Genomic DNA, 27,491 nt, shown 5'->3' on the forward strand with positions numbered 1-27,491 from the left:
AGCCCTACACTAGTGCAGTTACCCACTCATTCTTATGATTCATAACAGGACAATGTGGATCCATGGGATCTTTATGACCCAGATCCCATTCCAAGTAACGATCCAGTCAGCTATCCCTCTAAACCATTACCACCTGAGGATAGTACTGTCTATACCCAAGTCATAGCTAGGGCTGCAGCATATCATGGTGTTACCATGCATGCAGAGCCCCTAGAAGAGGATTTCTTATTTAACATTTTATCTTCAACACAGTCTAGTTATCAATGCCTCCTGATGCTCCCAGGCATGGTAAAACATGTGGATCAGATCTTTAGTGAACCTGTTAAAGCTCACATCATAACACCTAGGATAGAAAAAAAATATAAACCTACACCCCCTGACCCTGATTATATCACCCGTCCGGTACCTCTTGATTCTGTGTTCAAGCAAGAAAACCCTACTAGAAAGTGCTATGCAAACAAATGGTTTGTATATTACTGGCAATCCAAAAATATAGACCCTCTTACAGCATCAATACAAGATATTGTATGTTATTTACTTCATTTACAAAAATCTAACTTGGCATTCTCTTCAATAAAAATTAATCTTACTGCAATTTCAGCATATTTACAAAATATACATCATAGCTCTTTATTTAGAGCTCCTATCATTAAAGCTTTCATGGAAGGTTTAAAACGCATAATTCCACCCAGAACACCACCAGTTCCTTCTTGGAATCTCAATATAGTGCTTACACAACTTATGGGACCACCATTTGAGCCTTTGCACGCTTGCCAAATTCAATTTCTAACATGGAAAGTTGCCTTCCTAGTGGCAATTACTTTTTTAAGAAGAGTAAGTGAAATCCAGGCCCTTACTCTTGAAGAACATTTCTTCCAAGTACACAAGCATAAAGTTGTACTAAGAACAAACCCATAATTTCTCCCAAAAGTTGTATCACCATTTCACATAAATCAAACAGTGGAACTGCCAGTCTTTTTCCCACAGCCAGATTCTGTGGCAGAAAGAGCTCTATATACATTAGGCATCAAAAGTGCTTTAATGTACTATATAGATAGAATTAAACTGTTTAGAAAGACTAAACAACTATTTGTCTCTTTCCAGAAACCTCATACGGGCAATCCCATATCAAAACAAGGTTTAGCACAATGGTTTGTAAGATGCATCCAAACATGCTATATTAAAGCAAAATGACAGCTTTTAGTTACTCCTGAAGCACATTCTATAAGGAAAAAAGTTGAAACAATGGCTTTTTTAGGGAAAATACCAATGGCTAAAATATGTAAAGCAGCCACATGGTCAACACCACATACATGCACTAAACACTACTGTGTAGACATATTATCACAACAACAAGCCACAGTAGGTCAAGCTTTTCTAAGAACATTATTTCAAACAACTTCAACTCCTACAGGGTAAGCACAGCTAATTTATGGGAGGACAAACTGCTTTGTAGTCTATGCACAGCAGGTGTATCTGCAGCTGCACATGCCATCGAACAGAAAATGTCACTTACCCAGTGTACATCTGTTCGTGGCATGATCCGCTGCAGATTCACATGCATCCTCCCTCCTCCCTGGAAGCCTGTAGTCGTTTAAGTTACAAACATTTGTACATATGTACATACATTTACATTAGCATGGAAATCTCTCACTCCTTCCTTTACCCTCTGCGGGAAAACAATCTAACAATGGAGTCTATGCCTATGCGCAATGGAACCGAAGAGGAGTTATCACTCGATCCTGTGACTCGAAAACACTTCTTCGAAGAAAAACAACTTATAACACTCCGAGCCCAACATCAGATGGTGGACTACTAATGTACATCATGTGAATCTGCAGCGGAACATGCCACGAACAGATGTACACTGGGTAAGTGACATTTTCCTTTTGTATTTGTGTGTATTGTTTCGAAGTTCAAATCATAGAAATTGCTTAGGCTGGGGTACCCAGCTTCCAGTAATGTCTCAGTGGACCGATTCCAGCATTGTTTTAGTGGTGGTCCACATAAGTCAAAAGGTAAAGAACTACCACCCTAGACACTGCAGCAGGCCTGTGGTGGCCTGGATGTGAGCCATGATCAGCTAGTCATCGAGGTAAGGGAAAGACATGGACGCTGCTCCCCAGAAGATGAGCAGCCACCGCCGCAACTCACTTTGTGAAAACTCTGGGACGGTAGTCACCCCGAAAGGCAGAACTTTGAACTGAAAGTGCTATCCACTTATCACAAACCTTAGGTAGCAGTGGTACGTTGGGTGGTTGTGAATGCGAAATAGGCAACCTTCGGATAAAAGGGCAGTCAGGAAGTCGCCTTGCTGCAACTGAAGGATGATGTCCTGGAGCGTGACCATGTGGTAATGCTCCAACAGTATGTACATGTTGAGGGGCCTGAGATCGAGGATGGAGACCCATTGTTTTTGGGTATTAGAAAGTAATGGGCGTACACACATCCCTTCACCATGTTGGTGTGGTGGCACAGGCTCTATGGCCCCTTAGGGTAAAGGGGCTTGGATTTCCTCTTGGAGGAGGCGCTAATGGTCTGTAGAGCGTGAGTGTTTGTGGGGGAATATTTGGTGGTGGAGTAGTAAGCACTAGACAGTTACCCCGCTCTTTAATGGAAAGTACCAACTGATATGAGGGGATGTGTTGCCAGCGAGTGAGAAACCCCAGCAGCCTTCTCCCGACAGGTATTGAGTGGTCAGGGGGAGGGAAAGAGAGTCACTATTTGGCAGGCATGGATCCCTGCGTCACCTGTGCCTCTGCCCCTGGTATTATTTTTCCTGTGGTTGCCCCTGAAGTAAACACAGGAGGATTGGTACTGGCGTTGCTAGCCTTGGTAGGAGATGGATGCCTTGAGGGAGATTGTTTTGGCTCTGCCGCAAAACTGGTCCCTATGAAAAGAATGACATGTCGATGGGATCTGAAGAGTCCCAACTGCGTTAGCGGTGTCTGTGTCCTTCTTGATTTTCGCTAGCAACTGATAAATGTGAGGTCCAAGGAGGTGTTGATCCGATGCTCCTAGACCTTTGGTTTAGATCCAGAGGCACAGAGCCAGGCATGGCCGCGGGTTAGGACACTCGTCCTTTACACCACTAGAAGTGGTGTCGGCCTTGTCTAGAGCACACTGTTTGGTTTTGTTTGAAATAGTCTGCCCTTTGGTGAGTAATTACTATGCCCACTGCCTATATAGATCCGGAAGGGGTTGGATCAAGACTCCCATGTCATCCTGCTGGCCCATGTTGTATCTGTAGAGTGTGTTAATGAGAGGCCAACGTCTTCCTCGTATTATCAATCTTCTTACTTTCCTAATCTGATGTACTGTCCCCGTCCCCTGTGCAGTAAATTGTTTGAGTGTTTTATGCACCACTAGAGGGTCTGGTGGGAGCTGGCCTCTTAAGTAGGGTGGGTTTGAAGGGGCCGACTTGTATCTTTTATCCACCCTTGGAGATGCCATCCTAGTCTGAACCTGATCTTTAAAGCTGTCCGTGCCCTTGAGCATAGAAAGGTTTGGTACTTCCAAGTAACTTTTAGAAAGCTTTTCCCTGTCTGAGGTTTCTGGAGGCTAAATTTGGATTTGCATTCCCACTTCTGCTTGCCAGTAATTAGTATCTGGATAGATGTGAAAAACGTTTGAAATGTTTACCAGGAGCAATAGCTGGTCTGACCTGGTGGGAACTCTAAGCATCCTTTTTGGTATTACATTGCCAAATCCTACTTGACAGGTCTGCTTGGTTTCATAGAGTATTTTGGGGCGTACTTGAAGGTAAGTGAAACGCGATGCCATCATAATACATATGTATCCACTGTCTGGTTGCTGAGAAACACTAGTTTTGTTCTACCAGATGTATGTCTCTGGATTTTCGCACATAACACTGGGGGCACACTTGAAAGGAAGGAAAACAAGATGCCAGAATGATTCATGTGTATCCAGCGTGTGGTTGCTGGAAAAACCAGCTATGTTCAACCAGACTTCTGTCTCTAGATTTATTGAGTGCACTGTGACAGCTTCAAACGGGAATTTGGTGTTACAGGAGGAAATTAGGATTACCATAGTGTACGCCTCAATACAGCCAGCCCTTAAAGCACAAGTTTAATGTACCTGAAGACTTTCGCCATCTTGCGTATCCTCAAGGTAGGTCCAGTTGGCTACATGGACCTTTATTACATTGGTTAGGGCATACCTAGTAGTCATTCCTACCCACTAGCTCGTGGCAGGCATAAATGTGGCACCTCCGTACACCCAATTAAGAACTCTCTTCTACTTGAGGAAGAACAGAAGAGGACTTGACCTGCTGTCTGTGACCTAGTAGAAGCCCTGAAGGACTATACCTACTCCCTGTTGTATCCAGGGCTCAGAAGTGAACTCCTAGGATCATAAGGTTTATCATAAGGTACAAAAGGACTCTTTCTGCAGCTGGGCCCCGCTATTGGCCTCTGCTGACACCCTTTGAGTCTCTAAGTGCCTCCTCTGAGGTCCTGGTGGACTTTAGAAGTTTACTCCTGTGGTGGATTGGGACTTATGGCACTGAAGTTGGAAGCTAAAATCTTTTTTTTATTTTTATTTTTTATTGATTTTATCATATCAACTTACAAAGGTAAAACAACAGTCCCTTCAAAGCAGTACATCTAACAAGCAGTAACCTTCCATCATAGTATCAATGTACATTCCTAACAGGAGAAGTCAAACAGTTACACATTTATCGCTCCAATCCCGTTGCCCCTCTAATTTCCCCTTCCAATATTGGGTACAGCGTCCGTATCTGATTACCACGGACCGCTTGCCAGCAGTGTTGCAGTAGTAAAAGCATGCAACCGAAGAGGGACATCAACAGATACAAACAGGAGGGGGAGAAAGCCAGACATCAGCAGTCATTCACCTTTCCTAGCGTATATGCCAACAGATAGAGGGGGCAATAACTCAGACCGGGCTTCTTTAGTTATATCACTCGCGCGTCTTGAGCTGCCAAGAAGTTTTTTAGCGGGGCCCATATATCTTTGGGTCTAGACCCTTCAGGCATCAAGCTCCAAAAGATCATAAGCTGATCATGACAGAAAGCAGCATCACGTAACCATTCAGAACATTGCGGCACTCTCCTCCCGCCCCAGTACATGGCCACTCTGCGCTTGGCCAATAGCAGTAGCAGGCCCACCAAGCGCCTATGTGTTGCCCGGATATCCTCCACACACCCAAGCAGCGCGGTTCTAGGAGTGGCAGGAATTTCTGTTTCAACCATTTCCGAGATTGCATTAAAAACTGCCACCCAGAAAGCGTGGACATCCGCGCACTCCCATGCCAGATGCAGAAAACCAGCCTCCGGCGCCCGGCAGCGCACGCATCGCGCATCTTCACGTAACCCCAAGGAGTGAAGCCACACTGGGGTATAGTATAGTCTGTGTAAAAATTTAAAGTGCAGCAGTCTAAGCCTGTAATTGGGTGTCAACGCTCTCATATGCGCGCAACAATCACGCCACAGAGCCTCCGAGATGGGCTCTCCAAGTTCCGCCCCCCACGCTAGTCTAGACGGCTCCCGGAGATTATTCCTCTGCTCCTGCATACAATTATATAATTTGGTGACCAGTCTGTTAGACGACCGCGCGCAGCAAAGGACCTCCAGCGCGCGAAACTCTACCGGGGCCACAGTCGAACTCCACAGACGGCTCCGCAGGAATGAACGAACGCGGATCACATACATACGCTGAAGCGCCGTGCACTCACGACCTGCTAGTATCTCTGATACGTCAAGCAGGCGGCCATCCACCATCCAATCTCTCAGCTCAGTCAGGCCAGCATCCCGGAGGAACCCTCGTACTCCACCGTCTCGATACAACTGTCCATCGGCTATCGCCATGACCGGTAAAGAAGGAGCGCATGGGACCGCTACCCCAGACCGCCGCATCATTATACCCCACGCCCGCATCGTACATGCCACCGTATCAATCCCCCGCACCCGAGACGGGACCCTTCCACCAAATGCCCTCGCCAGGTCGTCTGGCCACACAGTCTCTCTCAGGTGCCAGATGCGGCAGATAGCGGATAGGATTCAGCCAATAGTACGCAAAGTGTGCCTGAGCGCATAGATAGTACAGCTCCATGTCCGGCGCAGCAAGCCCACCCAGCTCGAACGGCAGCGTCAGCCTCTCCCATGAAATACGCGCTCGACGTCCCGCCCACACCAGGGAGATCAGTGCCGAGCGCAGACGTTTTAGGTAGCCCCTCGAGAGCGGGAGAGGTAGATTCACAAATAAGTACAAAAACTTCGGCATGACTACCATCTTTGCAATAGCAATCCGTCCTATCAATGATAACGGGAGGGCACGCCAGGTCACTACCTTCCTCTCCAGCCACGTCAGAGCAGCGCCATAATTAGCCAACCACAACTCCTCCGCATCGCAACTCAGCTGTATACCTAAATACCGCACCGGCCCTTCCGCCCACGCCAGAGGGTATCGAGAGTCATACCGCGTCACCCTGGGGGTCAAAGGTAGCACAACAGACTTAGACCAGTTAATAGTAATACCTGAAAAGGTACCAAAACGCACTATCTCATCTAGTAGTGTATCCAGATTCTGGTCAGGGTTCCGTACATATAATGCAATGTCATCAGCGTACAGAGATATCAAAATTGGCCGCTGCCGGAATTGTAGCCCTCTATTACTATATTTCTGTCGGAGTCGGGCCGCCAGAGGCTCCATCGCCGCAGCAAAAAGGAGAGGGGACAGCGGGCATCCCTGGCGCGTGTCACGCGCAACAGGGAACGGGACAGACACGTTTCCATTAAGACGCAGTCTAGCCGTAGGCATCGTATACAGCAATTTAATTCAACGGAGAAAGCGCACGCTAAGTCCCACCCGACCCAGCAAGGCAAACATATAGTCCCATGTCAAGGAATCAAATGCTTTGGCTGCGTCCAGAAAAACAGCTGCCGCATTATCGTCCTTTCCCAGTGTGCCCGCCACCGCAAAGAAGGTGCGCAAATTGTGACCCGTAGACCTTCCCGGGACAAAACCCGACTGATCCGGAAGCACCAAGTTAGGAAGGAGAGGCTGTAGTCTCGCCGCAATCATTTTTGCTAAAATTTTGTTATCAATATTTATCATGGACAGCGGGCGGTACGAGTCGCACCGGGTTGGATCCTTTCCGGGCTTCAGGATTGTCACTATCAGAGCCTCCCGGAACGAGGCCGGAAGCGACCCAGTCTCCAGGGCCTCTGCATATACCTCCAACAGCCGAGGAGCTAGGATATCTACATACTCTTTATAGAACGCAGGGGTCAGGCCATCCACACCAGGAGATTTCTCTCCGGGCAAACCACGTATAGCCGCGGCCACCTCCTCTAATGAGAATGGTTCGTTTACATATTTCCTATGCACCTCATCAAACCATATTAACGCAATATCCTCAAAGGGCACCTGTGCATCAGTCACGCTAGCGTTCGCCGGAGCCGCATAGAGTCCCGCATAAAACTCAGTGAACACCTGCATAATTCCACCCGATCCCGACACACTCCTCCCTCCTCCATCCACGACCTCAGAAACATAGTCACTGGCCCAAGGGTTACGAAGCAAAGCTGCCATCGTACGTCCCGCCCTCTCACCTTCCCCATATTGGCGTGCTCGGACCTCCCTCCCGAGGAAGCAAATTTCCCTGAGGGAGGCCTCCTCATACAGCGATACCTCACAACGAATCTCGGCAAGAACTTCATTGGACCAGTGAGATACCAGTCGCCTTTCCAGCTCAGCAAGCCGTGTCTCAATTTCAGCCATCTCTCGCCTGAAAGTTTTAACTATACCGTTTTGTTTCGAGAGACATACCCCTCTAATAACAACTTTAAATGCCTCCCAAAGAGTTCCTGGGGACCTCACCGATTCCTGGTTTTCTACAAAGTACAGTCTGACCGCCTCCCGCAATTCCTCAGGTAACCGCCACATAATCGACCGGCCAAGTTCAGTCGGTATCTCCAATTCCAGACTCACCGGCGAGTGGTCTGACAACGTACGGGGGAGATGGTCAACCGCTCTAGTCCAGGCCAATGTGCGGTCAATACGAGACCAACTACCATGCACATAGTTCAAACATGTTCCCTCTCTCGCGTCTCCGTGTCGTTGCCTCCAAAGGTCAGCCAGCGCACCATCTCGCATCACCACCTCCAAGGCTCCAGCCGCCGCAGCATGTTGCATCCTGGCTAGGCTCTCTCTGTCCATCTTGGCGTCTAAGACGACATTAAAATCTCCTCACCAAATCACCGCACCTGGCCCTAACGACTCTATCAGGCGCCACAGCTCTAAAAAGAAATCAGGGTCATCATCACAGCGACAAGACGACACGCCCTGTCCAGAAGCACACCAGTCATCAGCACATACCTACCATTGGGGTCCACCAGAGCCTCTTTCGTGCGCCACTGCAGACCCTTGCGAATTAAGATAGCAACTCGACGGGAGTAACTCGAGTATGTGGAGTAATGCATCTCACCCACCCATCCAGATTTTAGTCTGCTTGTTGTGGACCCCACCAAGTGCGTCTCCTGCAGCATACAGACATCAATTGCATGTCTCTTAACATACGCAGCCACAAGACGAGCTTTCCTACTATCATTAAGCCCACGCACGTTCCAAGTCAAACATCTGACCACAGACACTTCCTCACCCCTCGGCCCCATCAAAAATCAGCCAGTAGTACACACGAATGCCAACCACCACCTGCCTTGTATTTGGCGAAGGGACAAATAAAACATCCATACATGAAGGAAGGAACAATACCCCACAAGCATACAAGAAACCCCCCACCCCCCACCCACACAGGCCCCCCAATCGGACCCAACCAATGTCCCACCCATCTTGACCCCAAAACCCTCCCCGAGAACAATAACAGTGAATAACAGGACTCATCCCAGGGGCAATGACCGGCCTGGTACCTCTCCACCCATCTGACATCGGGAGAGAGGGGCCCGTGAGCCAACTACAAGTCACTAAACAGACGGGGCCAGGCAAGGAGCAGCCAGCGCGCCCACGCAGTTCCAACAGTGAATATCCAGTCGACCGGAGTATATTAGTCATTGTCGCTCAGGGCAACATCTTCGTCGCCTCGGCCCCGGCGTTCTGCGGTCTCCCGACTCTTAGGCAGCTGCCGGGCAAACTTGGTCGCTTGTTTCAGATCTGTAAAGTAGAGCATCTTCCCCTCGTGCCGCACCCTCAACTTAGCAGGGTATAACAAAGCGAAGTTTACACCCGCTTGGGACAACAGTCGCTTAACCGGCAAAAAGGCACGTCTCTGGGATTGCACGCCAATAGTGTAGTCTGGGAAGAAATTTATTTCAGAGTTCTTAAAGAGTAGCGGACGTCTCTCCCTTGCCAGGGGGAGTACGGTGTTGCGATCACGGTAGTTCATCAGGCGCGCAATAATTGCGTGTGGGGGAGTCCGGGGAGGGGGACGGGGTCCCAAAGATCTGTGAGCCCTCTCAACCACCAACATCCGAGAGAGCTCACCCGAGAACAAATCAGATAACATCTGCTCTATAAAGTCTTCCATTCGACCCATATCGGTCGCCTCCGGCAGCCCTACGATACGGATGTTGTTGCGGCGGGATCTTGATTCCAAGTCTTCATTCTTATTGCGTATGACCTCAAGTATTCGATCCATACGTGCAATCTGATCTCTGTCACCCTGGCGTGCATCCTCTATCTCAGATGTGCGTGACTCCAGTGCCTCAAACCTGGAGTTGTGATCATCTACGCGCGCCCTAATGCGATCAAGCTGTTCGGTTACATGGTCTAACTTGGCGTCAATGCCAGCCAAGCTGGCCTTAAGATCCAAGAACATGGACTTCACTGATGCCTCAGAGCTATCCTCTCCGTTCGGCTCCTCGCAGGGCTGGGAGCCAGCGGCAGCGTTCTTCTTTTTCCCCCCTTCAAAGGTAAGTTTGGCCTGGCGTTGATCAGCCTTACCCATCGTTCCAATCTACATCAACACCTCCGACAGGCCAGAGAATTAGAGCCAATCTAATGGAAGCTCAGACTCCAGGACATCCACCCATCAGCGCATTCCTCACCGTAGGCCCCCACATCAGCCGCTGGGGTCGTCAATTGGCGGGACCACAGAACATCAGTTTACCCTCACGGTCCCGATCAGCCTACACTGTACAGCCGGATGTTCGCCGCACATTCACCCACCTCGGGCCGCCACCATCTCGGTCTTCACTGCCTTCCTCCGGGTATACTCTGCATCCTCAGCTTAGCGGCCCGGGGGGCCCCTCCTAAATATGCAGACGGCTCCTCCCCAGAGCCAGACGAGAGCAGCCACAAACTCCAAAGGCTCCCAGAGAGGCATCTCCTCGGCGACCTATCTTCATTTGGGCCTCTTCCCGGCCCGTTTAAGTCACCGGGCCCCGGGTGAGCCACGAGTCTCGGCCGTGACTCCTCCACTGCAGCGCCACTATTCCTCAGCGCGTTGTAGGCCGCGACGCGATCCCGTCGCCGAGTGGCCCCCAGGCGCGGCCTCGCTCGCGGTCACGTACCTCCGGGAGCGGCCGCCGGACTCCACGTCCGCCCGCCCGCTCTACACTCCGCTCAGCTCCTCGCTCTGTCACGCTCCCTCGCCATTCGTCGCGGGCCTCCACGTCCGCCCGTTCGCTCCGCTCTCTGCACACGCGGGCGCGGCCACAAGAAGGCCCGCCCGCGTCTCTCTACAGCTGCTGGTCCGGTCGCCTCGCCACTCCTGAGCTGCCGAAAACGGCCCAGGTGTACCACTTATCAGAGCGCGCCAGACTGGCGCCCGCCAGCACCGTCGGATATGGCAATAAACGGATAAACGGCCCCAGGCCAGGCAGAGCCTCACGAAGTGACGGCCATCTTGCCCGCGGAAGCTAAAATCTTTGACCAGGACAGACCTGGTTTGTGTATCCATCAGCTTTCCATTGTGGCCAGCGTCAAATTGCACTTTCTCCTGGTTCTGAATGCTTCTTGGGGCTGAGAAGTTTAAAACTTGATATCTCTGGTTCCCCTTTTTGGACTTTTTGGCATTTTGGTATGATTTTTGTTTATTAGATTTTACTGCATTTTTCTAATTCATTTTGGAATTTTTGTTATTTTGCATTTTGACTTTCTGACTTTTTTGATACTGCATAAATACTTTGCACATTGCCTCTAAGTTGAGTCTGTCTGCTCTGTGCCACAGTTACCAGGGGGTTCAATTTAGGTTTATTTAGTGATGTTAGTGTTTCACCCTGACAAGTGATGTGATTATTCCTTGGGGTGGGTAGTCACTTATCCCAAATAATGATCTAATTTCTTACAGTGGACAAAAAATTTGCAGGCCTATGTCGCATGGGTGCATCCACAAGTATACAAATGAGTGATACCCAAATACTTCACCTGTACTTTCAGTAGTGGATCATATCCACCATTGACTTGTTTTCCACCACATTAAAAGTAAATGCTTAAGCTTCAGCTCCAGGTACCCACACCCTCCAATCATGTGCAATACACTATGGATGACTTGGCCAGACACATTTGCCTTCACTTTTCATCCTCTACCGCTGATGTCTTGTGTATAGGTCTGAAAGAACCAACTTGTGCAAGGTATACCTGGTTCTCATCACTCCTGGAACTGTCAGTAGATCCACAAGAGACGTCCTACCCCAGGGCAGATTTTCTGAGTTAGAATATCTGCCCTAAAGGGGAGCAACTCGCACGGAAATTAACATTGCGAATTGACACCTGGGTTCATAGAGTTTTTGTATCTCGTTAGCTGAGGAATATATGCAAACCCTTTGGCAGGCCTAGAAGCCCACTATGTTAGTCTGCTATGCTGCAAAGGAGAAACCATTTTCACATTACTGCTTCACTACAAACACAGCAAACAAAGGCACTGGTGTAAGTAGTTGTCTACCATCTCCTGCTCATTCAAAGGACATTAAACCATCAACTGCTGCATATATGCAAATGAGAGAACACTATCATCTCTTCAAAATTCGTGTCAACAAGGGGTAGAGTTTAAAGAGAATAATCCCTCCAAGAAAGCCACTGGTCCCTGCATGGAATCTTAACATGGTACTTATGCTGATTAAGGGGGCTATCCTTTTAGCCACTCTACTCTTTCACAATGCAATATTTTTTGTGGAAGGTGGATTTTCTAATCGTAATCTCTTCTCTGAGTAGAGTCAACAAACTGCAGGCTCTAACCGTGGAAGAACCCTTTGTTCATTTTTATATGGATAGAATTGTTTTGAGACCTAATTCCCATTTCCTACCCAAGGTGGTTTCCCACCCAGAGTTGGTGGAGGTAAGAGTACTAATCACATTAGATGTTAAAAGAGTGCTAATATTTACATTAACAGAACAAAGCCCATTAGCAAGATAAAACAGCTGTTTGTTGTGTTTGCCAAAGCCCACTTAGGAAATCCAACTTAAAAGTCTGGTTTAGCAATGTGGATTGTCAAATGTGTTCAAGATAGCTATACAAAAGCAAACCATCCTCTCTCTTGTTTGCCAAGGTCACGCTCCACCAGAAAAAAGGGGTTACAGTGGCTTTCTTAGCAGGCATTTGCAAACAGCTACCTCGTCAACACCAAATACCCTGCTAAATACAACTGTGGATTTTCAGACCTTTTAAGAGGATTGGTGTGGTGATATCTAAAGAAGACAAATGTAGGTGAATAGCAAAACCAGTACGTTTATTTAGTTTTAGGAAAACAAACTGTCCGGATGTGCATAGTCAGTCCAGTCCAACCACTGCCTTGCTTTTAAACATCAATATTCCATCCCTCACATGGAACCCTGGGACAACATTCTCACATTACTTGATAATGAACATAAATCCTAATCATGTATATATTATAAAAAAACATTTACCCCTTTTTCCCCGCAAAGGAGATAATAAAAATTGTCTTTAGAGCAGTACATTTAAAATGAGGATTATTATATAACTGAGTAGGTATAAAAACACCTAATAATAAGGAACCCTAGTGACCCAGCATATTTATAAACTAATATCCTAGTGATAATTCCCTTAAAATGTAATATCACTTTGACCATTCTCTCGACATTCAAAAAATTATGTCCTTTTATCCTGGCAGCAATATCATAAACATTATTGTTCTTGGTAGAATCTCCAAACTTGTATTCACCTTTCTTGATATGACCCAGAATTTTTATGCAGTTCACAACCCCTGCTTGAAACAATGTTTTTTGTGCTTCTCTTAATACCTACTAAAAATGTATTTTTGTCATGACCTTTATTGACATAGGTTCTCACAATCTCATCCAACTCACCAATAATCCTCCTCTTACCCACTTAAACATTCAAGGAGAACATACTTTTGAATTCATTTCCCTTTCCCACAGAAGCTCAAAAGGTGGCCAGTTACCAAATGAATGAGGAGTGACATGAAAAAATCATAGCATGGATTGTACTACTCCCAAAATCTCACACTTCTTCCCCAATACCCAGTGAATACATTATCCAACAACTCATTCATTAGTTCAACTTGACCATTGGTTTAAGGATATTACAGTGAGCTTATCAAGTGTTTGATACCAACTAACTCTAGTAATCCTAACACTTCTTAGTTTACAAATTACACTTGATTGTCAGGAATTAGAAATTCAGGTAGACCTTCTCTAATAATAAACATCCTTCTTAAAATCTATTATTTTCCTTGAACTAGGGTCTGACGTTAATTTCCTTTCAGCCCACCCACTGTAATAATCCATATTCACAACTGTAAAGCCTTGTTTTACCCGAAAAGCATAAAATGGCCCCACCAAATGAATCCCCACTTTGTTTCAGGGACAAACTGGAAGTTCAGTGGTTTGAAGAGTAGGAAAATTGGCCTTGAAACTCTTCCCACACCTCACAAAAATAACCCAGTTCCTTAGCTTTTCCTCCACTTCCTTGTCCATCCCACGTCGCCAAAATGTAGCTTGGACACATTCCGTCATAGTTAACGCTAATTGTCTGATTTGCACAGGTAATTTACACTTTTGAGTAAGTTTACTACTTTTTGGTATCCACAAACTCAGAGTCCAAGTTACTACTACTACTACAAACAATTGTATGTCCAGGGCTAAAGATGACCTGCCATGCTACTGCAACACCCTCCCATAGGAAATAATGTTAAATTAAATTAGTTATAATTATAAATGAGTGTTAAAAAATAGTAGATCTTTATTATTTTTTGATTTAATAAGAAAATGTTAATAACCTGTTTTGATAAAAAAAAAAAAAATGAAATGAATGTGTTAGTATTTCATATACAAATATTTTAACTATTAATTTTCGAGTTAGATAAAGTTTTTTTTCCTTATTCTTTACTATGCGGAGATCTTAGCCCTGATTGCAGAGTCTTCTATGATAAAGTATAGCCACATTTTTAAAAATAGTGTCCACAGCGGGGTTGGACTCTGGGCTTGGCCTCCGGCCAGGCCCTAGATCACAACCTCACCAATGTAAGAAAGTGGGTTATTAGTTGTGAAAGATGCAAGTCTTTCTCAAGCTATAAATCTGCAACATTCTGTCTACTTGGAAACAAGCATCCAATTGTAGCACATGACTGTCTCTCAAGATAGTGACACAGTCCGAGGTCTTCTCAGGTGAAGTGTTGTGGGATAGCACCCATTCTACAGGTACACAAGGAACAATACATCATTGTCCAGCCAGTGCTTTTATTTATCGTAAGGTACTTTGTTATCATACACTACCTGATGCAGTGCATTTATTTGCAAATATTTACAAGTATGTATTTGGAAATGCATATGGTAACACTCTCCTAACAATCCATACCTCCTAGGAAGCATTATAGCCATGCTCCCAAATAGACTAGGCACGATATAAGGGGTGTAGTTATCAAAAGGCTTGCCTACTGGCTTTTGTCAGTATGTCAAAACATTCATACGAATAGAAACTGACCATAACAGAGAAATGCAACACCAATAAAATCGTTTGCGATGATACCACCTTACAGTGACATTCATTAGAGCAAATATGGACTTACTTCTAACTTTGTGATAATCATCAAAACATTGGCATGACCTTCATTAGGACATGCAAAAGCATCATTGTTGTATTTGTCATTGTCAATAAAACATTACCATTTCAATAAAATATGAGCATGAGCCTTTATTTTACTTTCAACAGACTGGAAGAGAAACCTTTGAATAGCATATGCTCAACTTCTTTGTAGATTTGGTGTAACTCAGTTAACTGTTTTTTCTTTATTTGATAACAAACCTTTCTATGAAAAATAACATTGAAAATTGCTTTTTTGGGACTGCATCCCTCCTTTGTGTTTTTTAGCCCCGCTTACCGGATCAGCACAAAACTTTGTATGAAACAGACAAAATGGATGTGCTTTTTCTAAAAATACTTTGTGCAAATTTGGCGAGCACCAAAATTATTAAATGAAAATGTCTTTCTATGGAAACTTTGATCTAACTGTAAACTATGTACAGTTACAAAAGTACAGTTTGCCAATTTTTTTTTTGTATCTATCCTTTTCTAACCTGATTCTTACTGTTTTGTAGCATTGATTATAATTAGCAATGTATATGAGGGTGATCCTGAAACAAGTAAGACATTGTTAATGTTTTTGCCATGATAGGAAATAGAACAAGACATCAAGACTCTTGAGGATGTTCAGGACGAATATGACTTCAAGTTCAAAACATTGCAGAGCAGAGGTAAAGCATTTCTAAATTCTGCATTTTGAATGATATGACCAGTAAAATTCTTTCTAAGAATGTATCCAAGTGCCAGCCATTAATTGTTGAGTCTTTGATTGGCTCCTCCAACAAAAGTGACTCTCATAAGATTAAAATCGAGCATACAAAGTATCATCAAGTTTGAGTGGTTCATAGACCATTGGTTGGGGGAGACAGCAACATATCAACAGCTCATAACAAAATCAGTCACAGTAATATTATAATCTGCTTTTCTATGTACATATTTATGTTCCGAAAGACTTCGCTGTTTTGTGTCCAGAGGGGTTTCAGAGGAGAGTTCCTAAGCAGTTGTGAGGGCATGTTGTGCGGGCTTTCATAACTTTGAGTTGGGTAAGGGCACTTTAGCATAGAGTGTGTGCAGAGACATGACCCGTGAGAGGTTGCAAACTATAGAAGAGAGATGTGTTGTGAAAGTCCTTAAAATCCTTTGCTAGGAGCACAGTGTGTCTGTTTTTGACAGATAGCCAACCTGTCATCTTCTGGTGTGCAGTGATGGGAGAATCCTGTAGTAGCTTAATTAGTATCTGGTAGGCAACAGTATATTCATACCATGTGACGGCTGTAGTTACATCTGCCTGCAATACTGCTGCCATCTAGTGTGGGGCTCGGAGGTTTGCAACTTGTGTTTTTTCTAAGAAGTCTTTTGAGTCATGTGACTCCTTCTTTAGTCTGTGTTGAGCATGGTCATCGTCTCCATTGTTAATCGTTTTTGCTCTGCCATCGTGTTCGGGCGTCTTTTGGAGCTCCCGGATCAAAGCTTCAACACGTTTCTAGAAACCTTTCCCAGCAACCGACTCATCATCCTTTGACGGCTACTACAGAAAACAGCCTACAACTGGTTTTACAACAGCCTTCGTTCCACCTGCCCTAGCTCAGGCTTAGTTTCCACTTCGGCTTCCAAGTTTGCTGCCACCTTCTTTCACTCAACGCACACAGAGTGAGGGAAAAGACTCCCTTCAGCTTCTTCTACAAGTGTTGTGCCAAATATTCCAGGTAAGATCAACTCCCGGTCTGCAACCTCTGCCTGTCTCCAGAAGATGACAAATACACAATACAGGCACACGGAGCCAAAGATGCACCAGATAACTTTGGGGACCAGCAACAAGGCCTTCATACTGAGGAGGACATCAAAGAGAAGGCAGAAGACCACTTTGCATCGGTGGACAACCCCATCCTACTTGCCTGCAATGGAGAAGAGTCCGACTTTGAGTACAAGCATGAAGACTCTGACGGGGCACATGAGTACACTGGCGAAAGCCTCCCATGTTTATACAAAGACACACATACTGGCTCACAGAACCCCACTGCCCTTGAGCCATGGTGGTGCCCAGCACAAGGCAAAGGCACTTGTCACTCTACCTAAACAAACCTGGAAAGGCACTAAAAAACAAAACAAATGCACTGACCACTCCAAAGTCGAAGCAACTCTTGGCGTTGGTGACGAAGACACAAGCATTGAAACCTTAAAACTATTTGAGGTCTTCAGAGCCAAAATCTACACAAGAGAAACCTGGGACGCCTTTGGAGACAAAATCTCCCTTGGCGCCCAAAACACCCTCTGCCCCCTAATAAAATCTCCCAATGCCAAGCAGACTTCAATGCCGAAAACATCTTCGACATCCAAAGCCTTAGCGCCCACACTATTGGTGCTGAAAACAACAAAAACTGCTACTGAGCCAATTGAGCAGCCAGTTCAATGTATCCTGACCAAAATACTGGAAAAGCTCAACACCAAACAAAATACATTGTTTATAAACCTGTTCACAGAAAGAGTGGTTACCAAACCACATCTCCCACCCACAAAGACGCTCCCAAAGAGAAAGAAGAAATCTTGGGGCCTCAACCACAAAAGCCCCCACTAAAGAAGCATAAGGACAAGGGGACCAGACTCCTATAGTTCCCACAATTTCCACCTCCTCTAACACCTATTCCACCACGTACCTTTATCCTCTCCTCCTCCACCTAGTCTTCCTCTGCTGTCAACACCAACTACAACCCCATTTCATCCAACATCTCCACAATACTCTCCTCATGTCAACCATAAGGGTCTCCCACACCTTTGTCTGTAGGGGACCATAGTACAATTGACCATATTAACCCCTATGACACACTATATTTTCCCGATCCCCAGGACGACTATGGAGATATTGATGAACCATTGGATGACTATGACAGACCCTCTGGGTGATACAGACCATGAGCTTTACCGTTCAAAATCCTCGCCACCTGATGACATATTTACATACCATGAAGTTCTGCGTAGGTCTGCACAATACCATAAAATTGGAATACACACTTTCCAGGATGAGGTTGATTTCCTCGTCAAAACAGTGTACAAGTCACAGCCCAAAGTCAGGTTCTTACTGATGTTAAAAGGCATGCTTAAACCCACAGCAGAGGTATTTAAGCAGCCAGTAAACTCAAGGTTCATTAACCCACGGGTTGACAAAAAATACAAGCCCTCTCCAACTGACCAAACTTACATAAATGGGCATGTTCCTCTCAATTCTCTGGTGGTGCATACTACCAGGAACTGGGCCAGCTCACAGGGTATTGGTGATGTTTCTCCTACTGACAGGGAAAGCAAAAAGGGTGACTCAGGAGGTAAGCATGTGCCAGCGCAAGGAGTCAGCCATCTTATGATAGCTAATTCCACAGGCCTCCTCTCAAGGCACACCAGGGCACAATGGGATGAGATACAGGAATTACGCCAACATCTCCCTGACTAGTATAAACAGAGGGTAAGAACTAGTGGAAGGAGGGAGGATAATATCCAGTGTGACAGTTCAATGTGTATTAGATGCAGCAGACACCAGCACAAGAGAAGCCAATCTCAGCATTAATATTAGGTCCTATGCCTGGCTGGTATCAGGCTTTAAGCCTAATGTCCAGCAATATCTACTTTACTTAATATTTGATGTGGTACACCTATTTGACCCACAAGTAGATAAAATGTTGGAAACAAATAAAAAAATGACACATACTGCTAAAGTTATGGGTGCTTTCCAAACATATCACCACATGGGTTTCTTTTGGAGGGGCCCAAATACAGAGGTATATCCAAAACTGCTACCTCCACGGACACAGCAACCTTTCAAAAACTGCAAAGCCCCCATCAATTGCAGTACACTCGAGGGGCATACTATAGTTCACAGTACAAAGGTTACAGATGTCGTAGTCATGGATCCGCTTTCAAGGGGAACAATTCCTCTAAACAGTAACTCTTGCTGCCTCCCCCTCCGGACTTAACACCAGTAGGGGGATGGCTACTATGCTAATTGGGTACAGATTACATCAGATCAGTGGGTCATTTCAATAATAAAAGATGGACATTGTCTCAAATGCACACCTCCCCCTCCCAGTATCCCACCTCGAACACAAGCTATGTCACCTGCCACTCCTACAAGCTCTGCCAAAGACGGCCATGAGCCAGTCCCAGTGCAATATCAAGAACATGCTGTGTACTCACTGTACTTCCTTGTTCTAAAGGAAGATAGCACCTTAAGGCCAATACTAGACCTCAGGCCACTCAACAAGTGCATATTGGAGCAGTTCCATGTGGTAACGGTCCAAAAAGTAATAACACTGTTACAGCAAAGAGACTTCGGCACAACCATAGAACTAAAAGACGCCTATTTCCACATACCAATACATCCAGTCCATCGGCCCAACCTCCATTTTCAAGTAAGTGGCCAACATTATCAGTTCAAAGTGTTGTCATTCAGAATAACTGCACCAAGAGTATGCGCAAAATGTGTTGCAGTAGTAGAAGCTCATTTCATATGGGAGGGCATACACGTGTTCCCAGACCTAGATGATTGGCTGATTAAGAGTGCAAGCAAACAATGTCTGCAGGTCACTCAAAGGGTTATCAACCTTTTACACAAGCTGCGCTTTATGCTCACTACTACAAAAATCCCACCTTTTAACCTTTACAAGTGCAGCAGTGTGACGCAACCCTAGATTCTATCAGAACAATGGCATAGCCCAGTCCTGCAAGAGTAGGAATGTTCCAGCTTACGTTGCCTCTTTTTGAACCACATTGTCACATAACAGTCGAAACCGGTATAAGTCTTCAAGGCTTGATGGCCTCATGTATCTCCACAGTACTACATGCACAATGGCACATGCTCCACCCCTTCAGCAATGCCTCCAGTCACAGTGGTCTCAAGCGGAGAGGCACATACGGGATCAAGTGTTGGTAGGGCCAGCAACCCATCACTCTGCAGAGGTGTAGCAGCAACAATCTGTTGCAGTGTTGGCACTTCAAAGGCTCTGTCCTGCAGGTCACCATTATGAAAGACGCCTCCTTACAAGGCTGGGCTGTACATATGCAAGACCTCACAGTATGTGGGCAATGGTCTCCAGTGAAATCTATCCCCTAGAGCTTCTAGCAATTCAGTTAGCTCTCAGTGCTTTTCAGCAGCATCTTCACACAATGTGGTTCTAGTGCCCACAGACATGACCGCCATGTACTACTTTCAAAAACATGTAAACACACATTCCACACAGCTCTATCCCGTAGCAGAGCACATATGGTACTGGGCCATACAACATGACATCCACTGCCTAGCACAATACTTACCAAGCGTGGACAACAACTTTGCAGATATGCTCAGGAGAATGCAGCAACAGGCACACGACTGGGAGATCAATTCAACTTCTGTACTCAGACTTCCAACGATGGGGAGCCGCAGAAATAGACTTCTCCAATACACAACAGCACACAAAATGCCAAAACTTTGCCTCCAGGTTTCCCCAGAGATGGTCCAAAAGGCAATGCCCTGTGGATCAGCTGGTCAGGGATATTTGCCTATGCTTTTCCTCCTCTTCTACTCATCCTTTATGTGGTTCCGAAGGTTACTCAAACATCTCTCACACTAATTCTAATAGATCCATCATGGTCTCTGTTGTACTACACAAGAAACTGCCAATCTGCCCTCATCTTCTAACTGAGAAACAGGGAAGGGTCAGGCACCCAAACCCCAAACAATGGAATCTAGTGATATGGCTCCTGAAGTCCTAGAATTTGGGTACCTCAGTCTTCCACAAGAATGCATGACCATTTTAATACAAGCTTGCAGGCACACCACACAGGCATGTTATTCAGCAAAATGGAAAAGGTGTGTGGATTACTGTGTAGCAAAACAAATCCAACAACTTTCCCCTACGGTGCGAGACCTTATTTGCTACCAGCGCCATTTACAACAAGCAGGCCTTGCAAATACCTCTTAGGTTACACCGAGCAGCACATGCTGCCTACATGCAAAACAGACAACACTTCTTTGTTTAAAATTTGTTATTAAAGCATTTATGGAAGGATTTAATAGAGCAATTCCTCCCTTCATCCCAGCAGCACCAGTCTGGAATCTTAATATAGTTCTAACCAGGCTTGTAGGTCCTCCCTTTGAACCACGACATTCATATGATCTACAGTTCTTCACGTGGATGATAGTATTCTTGGTGGCTAAAACTTCTCTTAGACAGATAAGTGAACTTAAAGCACTCTCTCTAGAAGACCTTTTCTTCTAAATCCATTCAAATAATTGTTAGTAATAACAAATCCAGAATTCTTCCTAAATGCTTTACCCTTTCCATGTAAACCAGATGATTGAGCTACCAGTGTTCTTTCTGACACCAGAGTCAGTGGTGGAAAGGGCTCTACACACCCTCAATGATAAAAGAGCATTAATGTACTACATTGAGAGGACAAAGCCTTTCCTTAAAACTCAGCAACTTTTTACATCCTTTTCAAACCCTCACTTGCTCACCAGTATCCAAAGCAAGAATCGCAAGGTGATAGATAGTAAACTGCATTCCAACTTGCTACCCTAGAGCTAAATGTCTGCTACCTTCAGCTCCAAGAGCTCACTCCACAGGTAAAAAGAAAAGGCACATCTATGGCTTTCCTAGGAAACATTCCACTAGTACGTATCTGTAAGGCAGCTACATGGACTAACCCACATACAATCACAGAATACTATTGTTCTGATGTCTTAGCTAACCAACAAGCTAGAGTGGGTCATGCTGTATATGAACACTCCTTCAAGCATCTATGTCAACAAGTGGCTAGCTACCACATTTGGGGAGCACTGCTTTACATTTGATGCTAAGGATATGCATCTACAGACAACAAATGCTACAAGTGAAATATGATACCCTGTAAACATCTATTTGTGGCATGTAATGCTGTAGATTCATATACACCCACCATCCTCCCCAGAAGCTGATGGATGATGTACATATACCGCTGTACTGACCCACTCATCCTTATCAAACTATAACTTACATGTTCTTCTTTACTGTCTCTTTACTGATTCTATCTCGAGATCACACAATCAACCAAAAACAGTCTAACAGTGGAGTAGAGGACCGTGCACAATACAGACTATAGGAGGAGTGACCATACCTTGTGACTCAAAAGACTTCTTCAGACAAAAGCAAGTCGCAAGCATCTGACCTCAACACTAGATGGCAGAATTCTGCTAAGCATATGAATTTATGGTACACCACACTACAAATAGAAGCTTACAGGGTAAGTAACATATTCCTTATGTTGTTGGTGAGGGCAAACACATATTGTGTGAGACATTCCAGTAGGCTGATATTGTAGTCTTAATTTGCTCATGACTGGTATGTTGATGTGGTGTTTGGTTGTTAAGAAGGAGAGATGATTGCAGATGATACTCATATTGAGAAATTGAAATCGGCCTGCTGTTCTAGAGAAGATGATGAAAATTTGAGATGCGTGTATTGTTGAAGAGACCCCTGAAGGTCCTAGCTGTGGGATAAGGTGTCAGGTTGTTGGGAGATTGGATTGTGCAATGGCAGTTGAGAGGGTCAATGGGGCAGACTAGGTAGGAAGGAAATGAACATAGGGGCATTAGCATAAAAGTAGTATGAGAATCCAAAGGAATCTCAGGAACCATGAGATGTGGTTAAAGGTAGAGAGTTAAAGTTAAAGAAAGAGAGAATAGTAAAGGACACAAGATGGATCAAGATGGGGGCAACAGTAGGCAGATGGGTAGAATGATGGAAAAGGAGCAGAATACAATTGAGAAAGAGGATTTAGCACAATATCTTTGGAGACAAGAGTTGTAATGAAGATTGAGTTATCCACTGCCTTGAGTGCTGCTGAATGGTTGGATTCTTTTTTATGTAGCAAGTGGACATTCAGAGCTCAGTAACAATGTTGCAGCAAGCAGAAGGAATGTTTTTAAAATGGATTATGAAATAGGTAATTATGGTGTGAATTCACATGTATGTTTTGGATACCGCCCCAAGATTTGATCTTCTTGTACCAAGTACTCCTCATTACTGTAGTAGTTTGTAGTAATGCTTTACCCTACTGGCAGACAATCTTGGCATCTTTGCAATTCAGTATTCTGAAAGTTGCAGGGTTCCCTGTTGTTCATTCCATTTTCATGCTAGCTCTAATGATTCTTGAGTTTTCTTAGGTTACTAAGAATTATTAGTACTAAAGTACTTAGTAATTAAGTACTTTTAAAATGATAGTTCATCTCTTGGTTATTGGGAGCCTTCTACCAGGCACTCGTTTTAGCTCCACAGATTCTCTCAGCTCCTCTGGACTTGTCTTATAGTTGGAGAAATATTTTAGACTTCTGCTGACAGTTACTGAAAGCTCAGGTATGCATTGTTCTTTTGTTACTCCTAGGGTTGACATGATTTTGTACTGGGTACTGTAGGCTATTTCATCAAAATATTGGTCTGATGCCAATCACTCCTTGCAACTGTACTGGTTACTAAATACCCTTTAAAGAACTACTGATGCCTTTAATAACAAGGTTCTGTTTTATATTTGTGCGACTGTGGAATGATTTGGAATGGTTATTAATTTGCACATGGCCACTATGAAAATAAATATTTGCAGTTGGATTCAGAATGTTATCCTCTATTTGGTTCTTAGTTAATCTTCACCGCTGACCATCACCTATCTGTAGGCATCAGGCTGCAATAGTTGGTGATGGTAATACTTAATCTGGTAAATACCAGAAGTGGCAGGTGCTGAAATTACAGTGTTTGGTACTTCCCATTCTGAGTTTCACACCTAGGAATTGGGAATATTGAGGACACACTGCATGTTTTACCCAATTCTGAGTTGCAAAATTCCATCAGGTTTTTACTAGCTAAAATTTGCAGGAAGAGGTGAGGCACCATGGCACCTGTTATAGTTAAAATTTTAATGCAACCACCGTTTTGGCCCAAACTGGGATCCTCAGTACCCACTCTGTTGTTTCGAGGGAAGTACAAGAAGTAACTTGTGTAAGTTCACATACTCTGACATAAGATTCCCTGAGTTTCTATATTCTGTCAAGCCCACATGAACATTTACATGCAGATTATATCACCAGGAAAGGTTTGACCTTTAATGTTCCTAACAAATCAATGTATTGATTTATTTGACAGAACATGAGCCAAATGGCTTAGCACAGAATGAACACAGGCAAGAACAACTTGTGATCGACAATTTGTTCCGGACAATGCATATAAAGAGAAAGGTGAGATTCAATGTGTACATACTGTGTTTATATGAATCTATACTATGGTGTCAGTGACCATTTCTGAGTGTGTTACCTTTTGTTCTCTGTTAATGAAATGTGAACTGAATCAAAGAGCATTTATGAGGAACAAATTGTAATCCTCTTGCTACTCAACAGTCTCAAAATAAATGTGTTTTTATGAGGAAAATACATTGTTGCAAATTCAATCCAAATTTTTAAGTAAACATGTTCCTTTGATACTGAAGGAAGGAATCCTATCCAGTATGGTCCAAGGCCATTAGTGCCTAACAGCAAGAGTACGGCATTCACACAGCAAGCAAAGCATAGCGTTGTTTGGTGGTGCGTTGAAAGAAAGCGCTTGACATACAAAAGGCAAACAGAAGTAATGTACACTTACACATATATACCCTCGATTTTCACTTGTGTGTTGTCCGTGCAGGCAGTCTGTTGTGTTTTAAAATGTGCAATTGTAATTTGTCGTTGGGGGTGGGCAGTGTACCTTTATGGAATGTTGGGTGTGTGGAGTTCTGATGACTTCATCAGCTCCTGAGTCAGTTGCTGTACCTGGAGCTGTGAGGACGTTGGTGTTGATGTGGAAATAAACTTCGTGTTCAGGAATATTCCTTCTCTGTTTTTCCCTTCTTTTGGATACAACATAAATTGGCGACGAGCTTCTATCAACACCATCCGGACCCACGTAACTGTTATGATATTTATTTCTTGTCCTCACACTCGTTTACTTCATGGTTATATTAAGCGGAAATCTTTCAGCTGACAGAGTATGCTGGTGTTTTTAAATCAATTTTAAAGCAGATTACAATCTCGTTCAGGAATTTTGTTAAGGGCCTTTGCCTGCTTGCGCCCGGCGAAGTACTCTGGTTTCAGTTCCTATTGCCTAGTTACGCCTGTTCAACAAACATTTTACTCAGAGGAACCGGTTTAACTCTTCTTTGTTGCTGTAGTTAATGCGACATTGGGTTAATCTACATATTTTTAAACAACGTGGAGCAAATTCTGGCTACTGTAGTGTATGTTTTGGTTTACAAACAGTGATATATAAATCCGCAAATCGTCAGAGGAATTCTGTGTGCCTCTACTGTGTTTATTCACATAAACAAAGAAAACCTGTGCTGGACTTTCTGCACCAGAAAATAAGAATCCACTATCATCCGGACAGGTGCACAGTAATTCGCGCACTCTTCATTTTAAGTGCACCTTGTGGATTCGTACATATTCTGGTATTTATTTCACTGTTGCTATTGGATGGAGGATATTTCTACGCAATTGTGGATCTTTTCAGTGATTCGCACACTTCTATTCTGACTGCGAGAAAATAAGAATCCACCATCACGCGGACAGGTGCACAGTAATTCGCGCACTCTTCATTTTAAGTGCACCTTGCGGATTTGTACATATTCTGGTATTTATTTCACTGTTGCTATTGAATGGAAGATATTTCTACGCAATTGCGGATCTTTTCAGTGATTCGCACACTTCTATTCTGACTGTGAATTTACAGTGAAAGTACAAATTGTATGGACATGTGGACTTAAAATGTTATGCGCACAGTGATTCGCACATTCATCTGCTTTTCTGGATCTGCAGACCTGTGAATCTGTTTGCAATATTTCACGCACGTATCACGACTACTCTACATTGAAGGCGGTTGCAGATTTGTACATTGATTTGCACACTTATTCAATTTTTATCTTTAGTGGTGTCTTATTAGTCATATACACGTTCATACAGTGTCTATTCCTCGGTATGCAAACAGCAAATTTGCCACTGGCATTTTTGCCTGAACCCGGTATTCCCACGATAAAATGGCAACACTGGTCCAAGTCTTTTGAAAGTTACTTAGTGGCGATAGATGGGGTAAATTTTTCTGCGGTTCGAAAGAGGGCGATTTTGTATAATTGCCTTGGTACAGAAGGTCATAGAATTTTGGATCATCAACCCCAAGTGCAACCTTCATCCAATGATGGTTGGGATGTTTTTACTGAAGCTGTAAAGAGGTTAGAAAATCATTTTAAGGATGACCTTAGTATAATAGTTGAAAGACACAACTTTTTTACTCGAAAACAATTCCAACACGAATCGATTGATAATTTTGTAGCTGAGCTTAGGGTATTAGCAGCCACTTGTGAATTTTTAGGACCCCTCGATCAGTACCTAAGAGATCAGTTAGTGGTGAATTGTTATGATTCTAGAATCCAAGAACATTTTTTATGTTGTAGAAATCCATCTTTGTGTGAAACACTAGAAATTGCTAGAGGCATCGAGCGTTCAGTAACAGCTTCCAGAGAGTTAAGCAAAATGAAAGTAAGTCAGGCAGAAAATGTGAACATAGTTTTACAGAAGTCTAAGACAGTTATGTCGGGCACTCCAGATTTTTAAAAAAATAGTGTTAAAAGTTCACTATGCTTCAGATGTGGTTCTAAGTCACATGTTGCCAATTCCTCAAATTGTCCTGCACTGGGGAAAGTGTGCATAAAATGCAGGAAGTCTGGTCATTTTGCTCGTGTATGCAAGCAATCGCAAAAAGTAATGTTAGTTGAGCATCAGCAAGCCATTGACAAGCTGACAGATGGAGGGGAGGTGGACTTTTCAAAAAGATGTGTTTTGATTGTCGATGATATTAATTCTGATTGCAAATTTTCTAAGGATCCAGTATGTGAGGTTAAAATTGGGGAAGTCAAGCTAAGTGTCACTGTGGATTCAGGCTCACCTATATCAATTGTATCTGATACAAATTATCATTCACATTGGAGTAACCTTCCCTTGTCAGCTCCTGACATAAAAACAGTAGCTTTTGATGGTCAAGAAATTGATATGATGGGGTATTTCTTAGAAAGGATTTGTTATCAGCAGAAGACTATTAGTACAAAAATATATGTAGCCAAGAGAGGGTACAATATTCTGGGGTGGAAAGATCAAGGACAATTTGGGATGGTTCTGAGACCGGGTACTGAACGACCTATTACCCTGATTGAGAAAGTGGACATAAAACTTGATACTCTTAAAGATGTCCTAGACAAGCATACTGTGATTTTCAGGGATAAGCTAGGCTCTGTAAAAGGTTATGAGCATAAAATAATTCTCAAACCTGATGCGATACCTGTGGTACACAAGGTGCGTAATGTGCCCGTGAGCTATGTGCTGATGGAATCATTGAATCGACTAATTTGTCTCAATTGGTTTCTCCGATTGTGGTTGCAGTTAAGAAAACGGGGGATTTGCGATTATGTGTGGACTT

The 27,491-nt window shown here is 44.2% G+C and overlaps 1 protein-coding gene across 8 annotated transcripts in view; it reads left to right on the forward strand.

The window, feature by feature from the left end:
* STAT1 (signal transducer and activator of transcription 1) overlaps positions 1–27,491 on the forward strand; it is a 533,280-nt gene that overhangs the window by 117,450 nt on the left and 388,339 nt on the right. For all 8 annotated transcript variants that reach the window (XM_069225879.1, XM_069225877.1, XM_069225884.1 and 5 more), the window contains 2 exons: positions 15,593–15,671; positions 24,141–24,232. In XM_069225879.1, the coding sequence (XP_069081980.1) occupies positions 15,593–15,671; positions 24,141–24,232 (171 nt within the window). The remainder of the gene's footprint in view (positions 1–15,592; positions 15,672–24,140; positions 24,233–27,491) is intronic.

Source organism: Pleurodeles waltl, chromosome 3_1, assembly GCF_031143425.1.
Source record: "Pleurodeles waltl isolate 20211129_DDA chromosome 3_1, aPleWal1.hap1.20221129, whole genome shotgun sequence".
Taxonomy (NCBI): Eukaryota; Metazoa; Chordata; class Amphibia; order Caudata; family Salamandridae; genus Pleurodeles; species Pleurodeles waltl.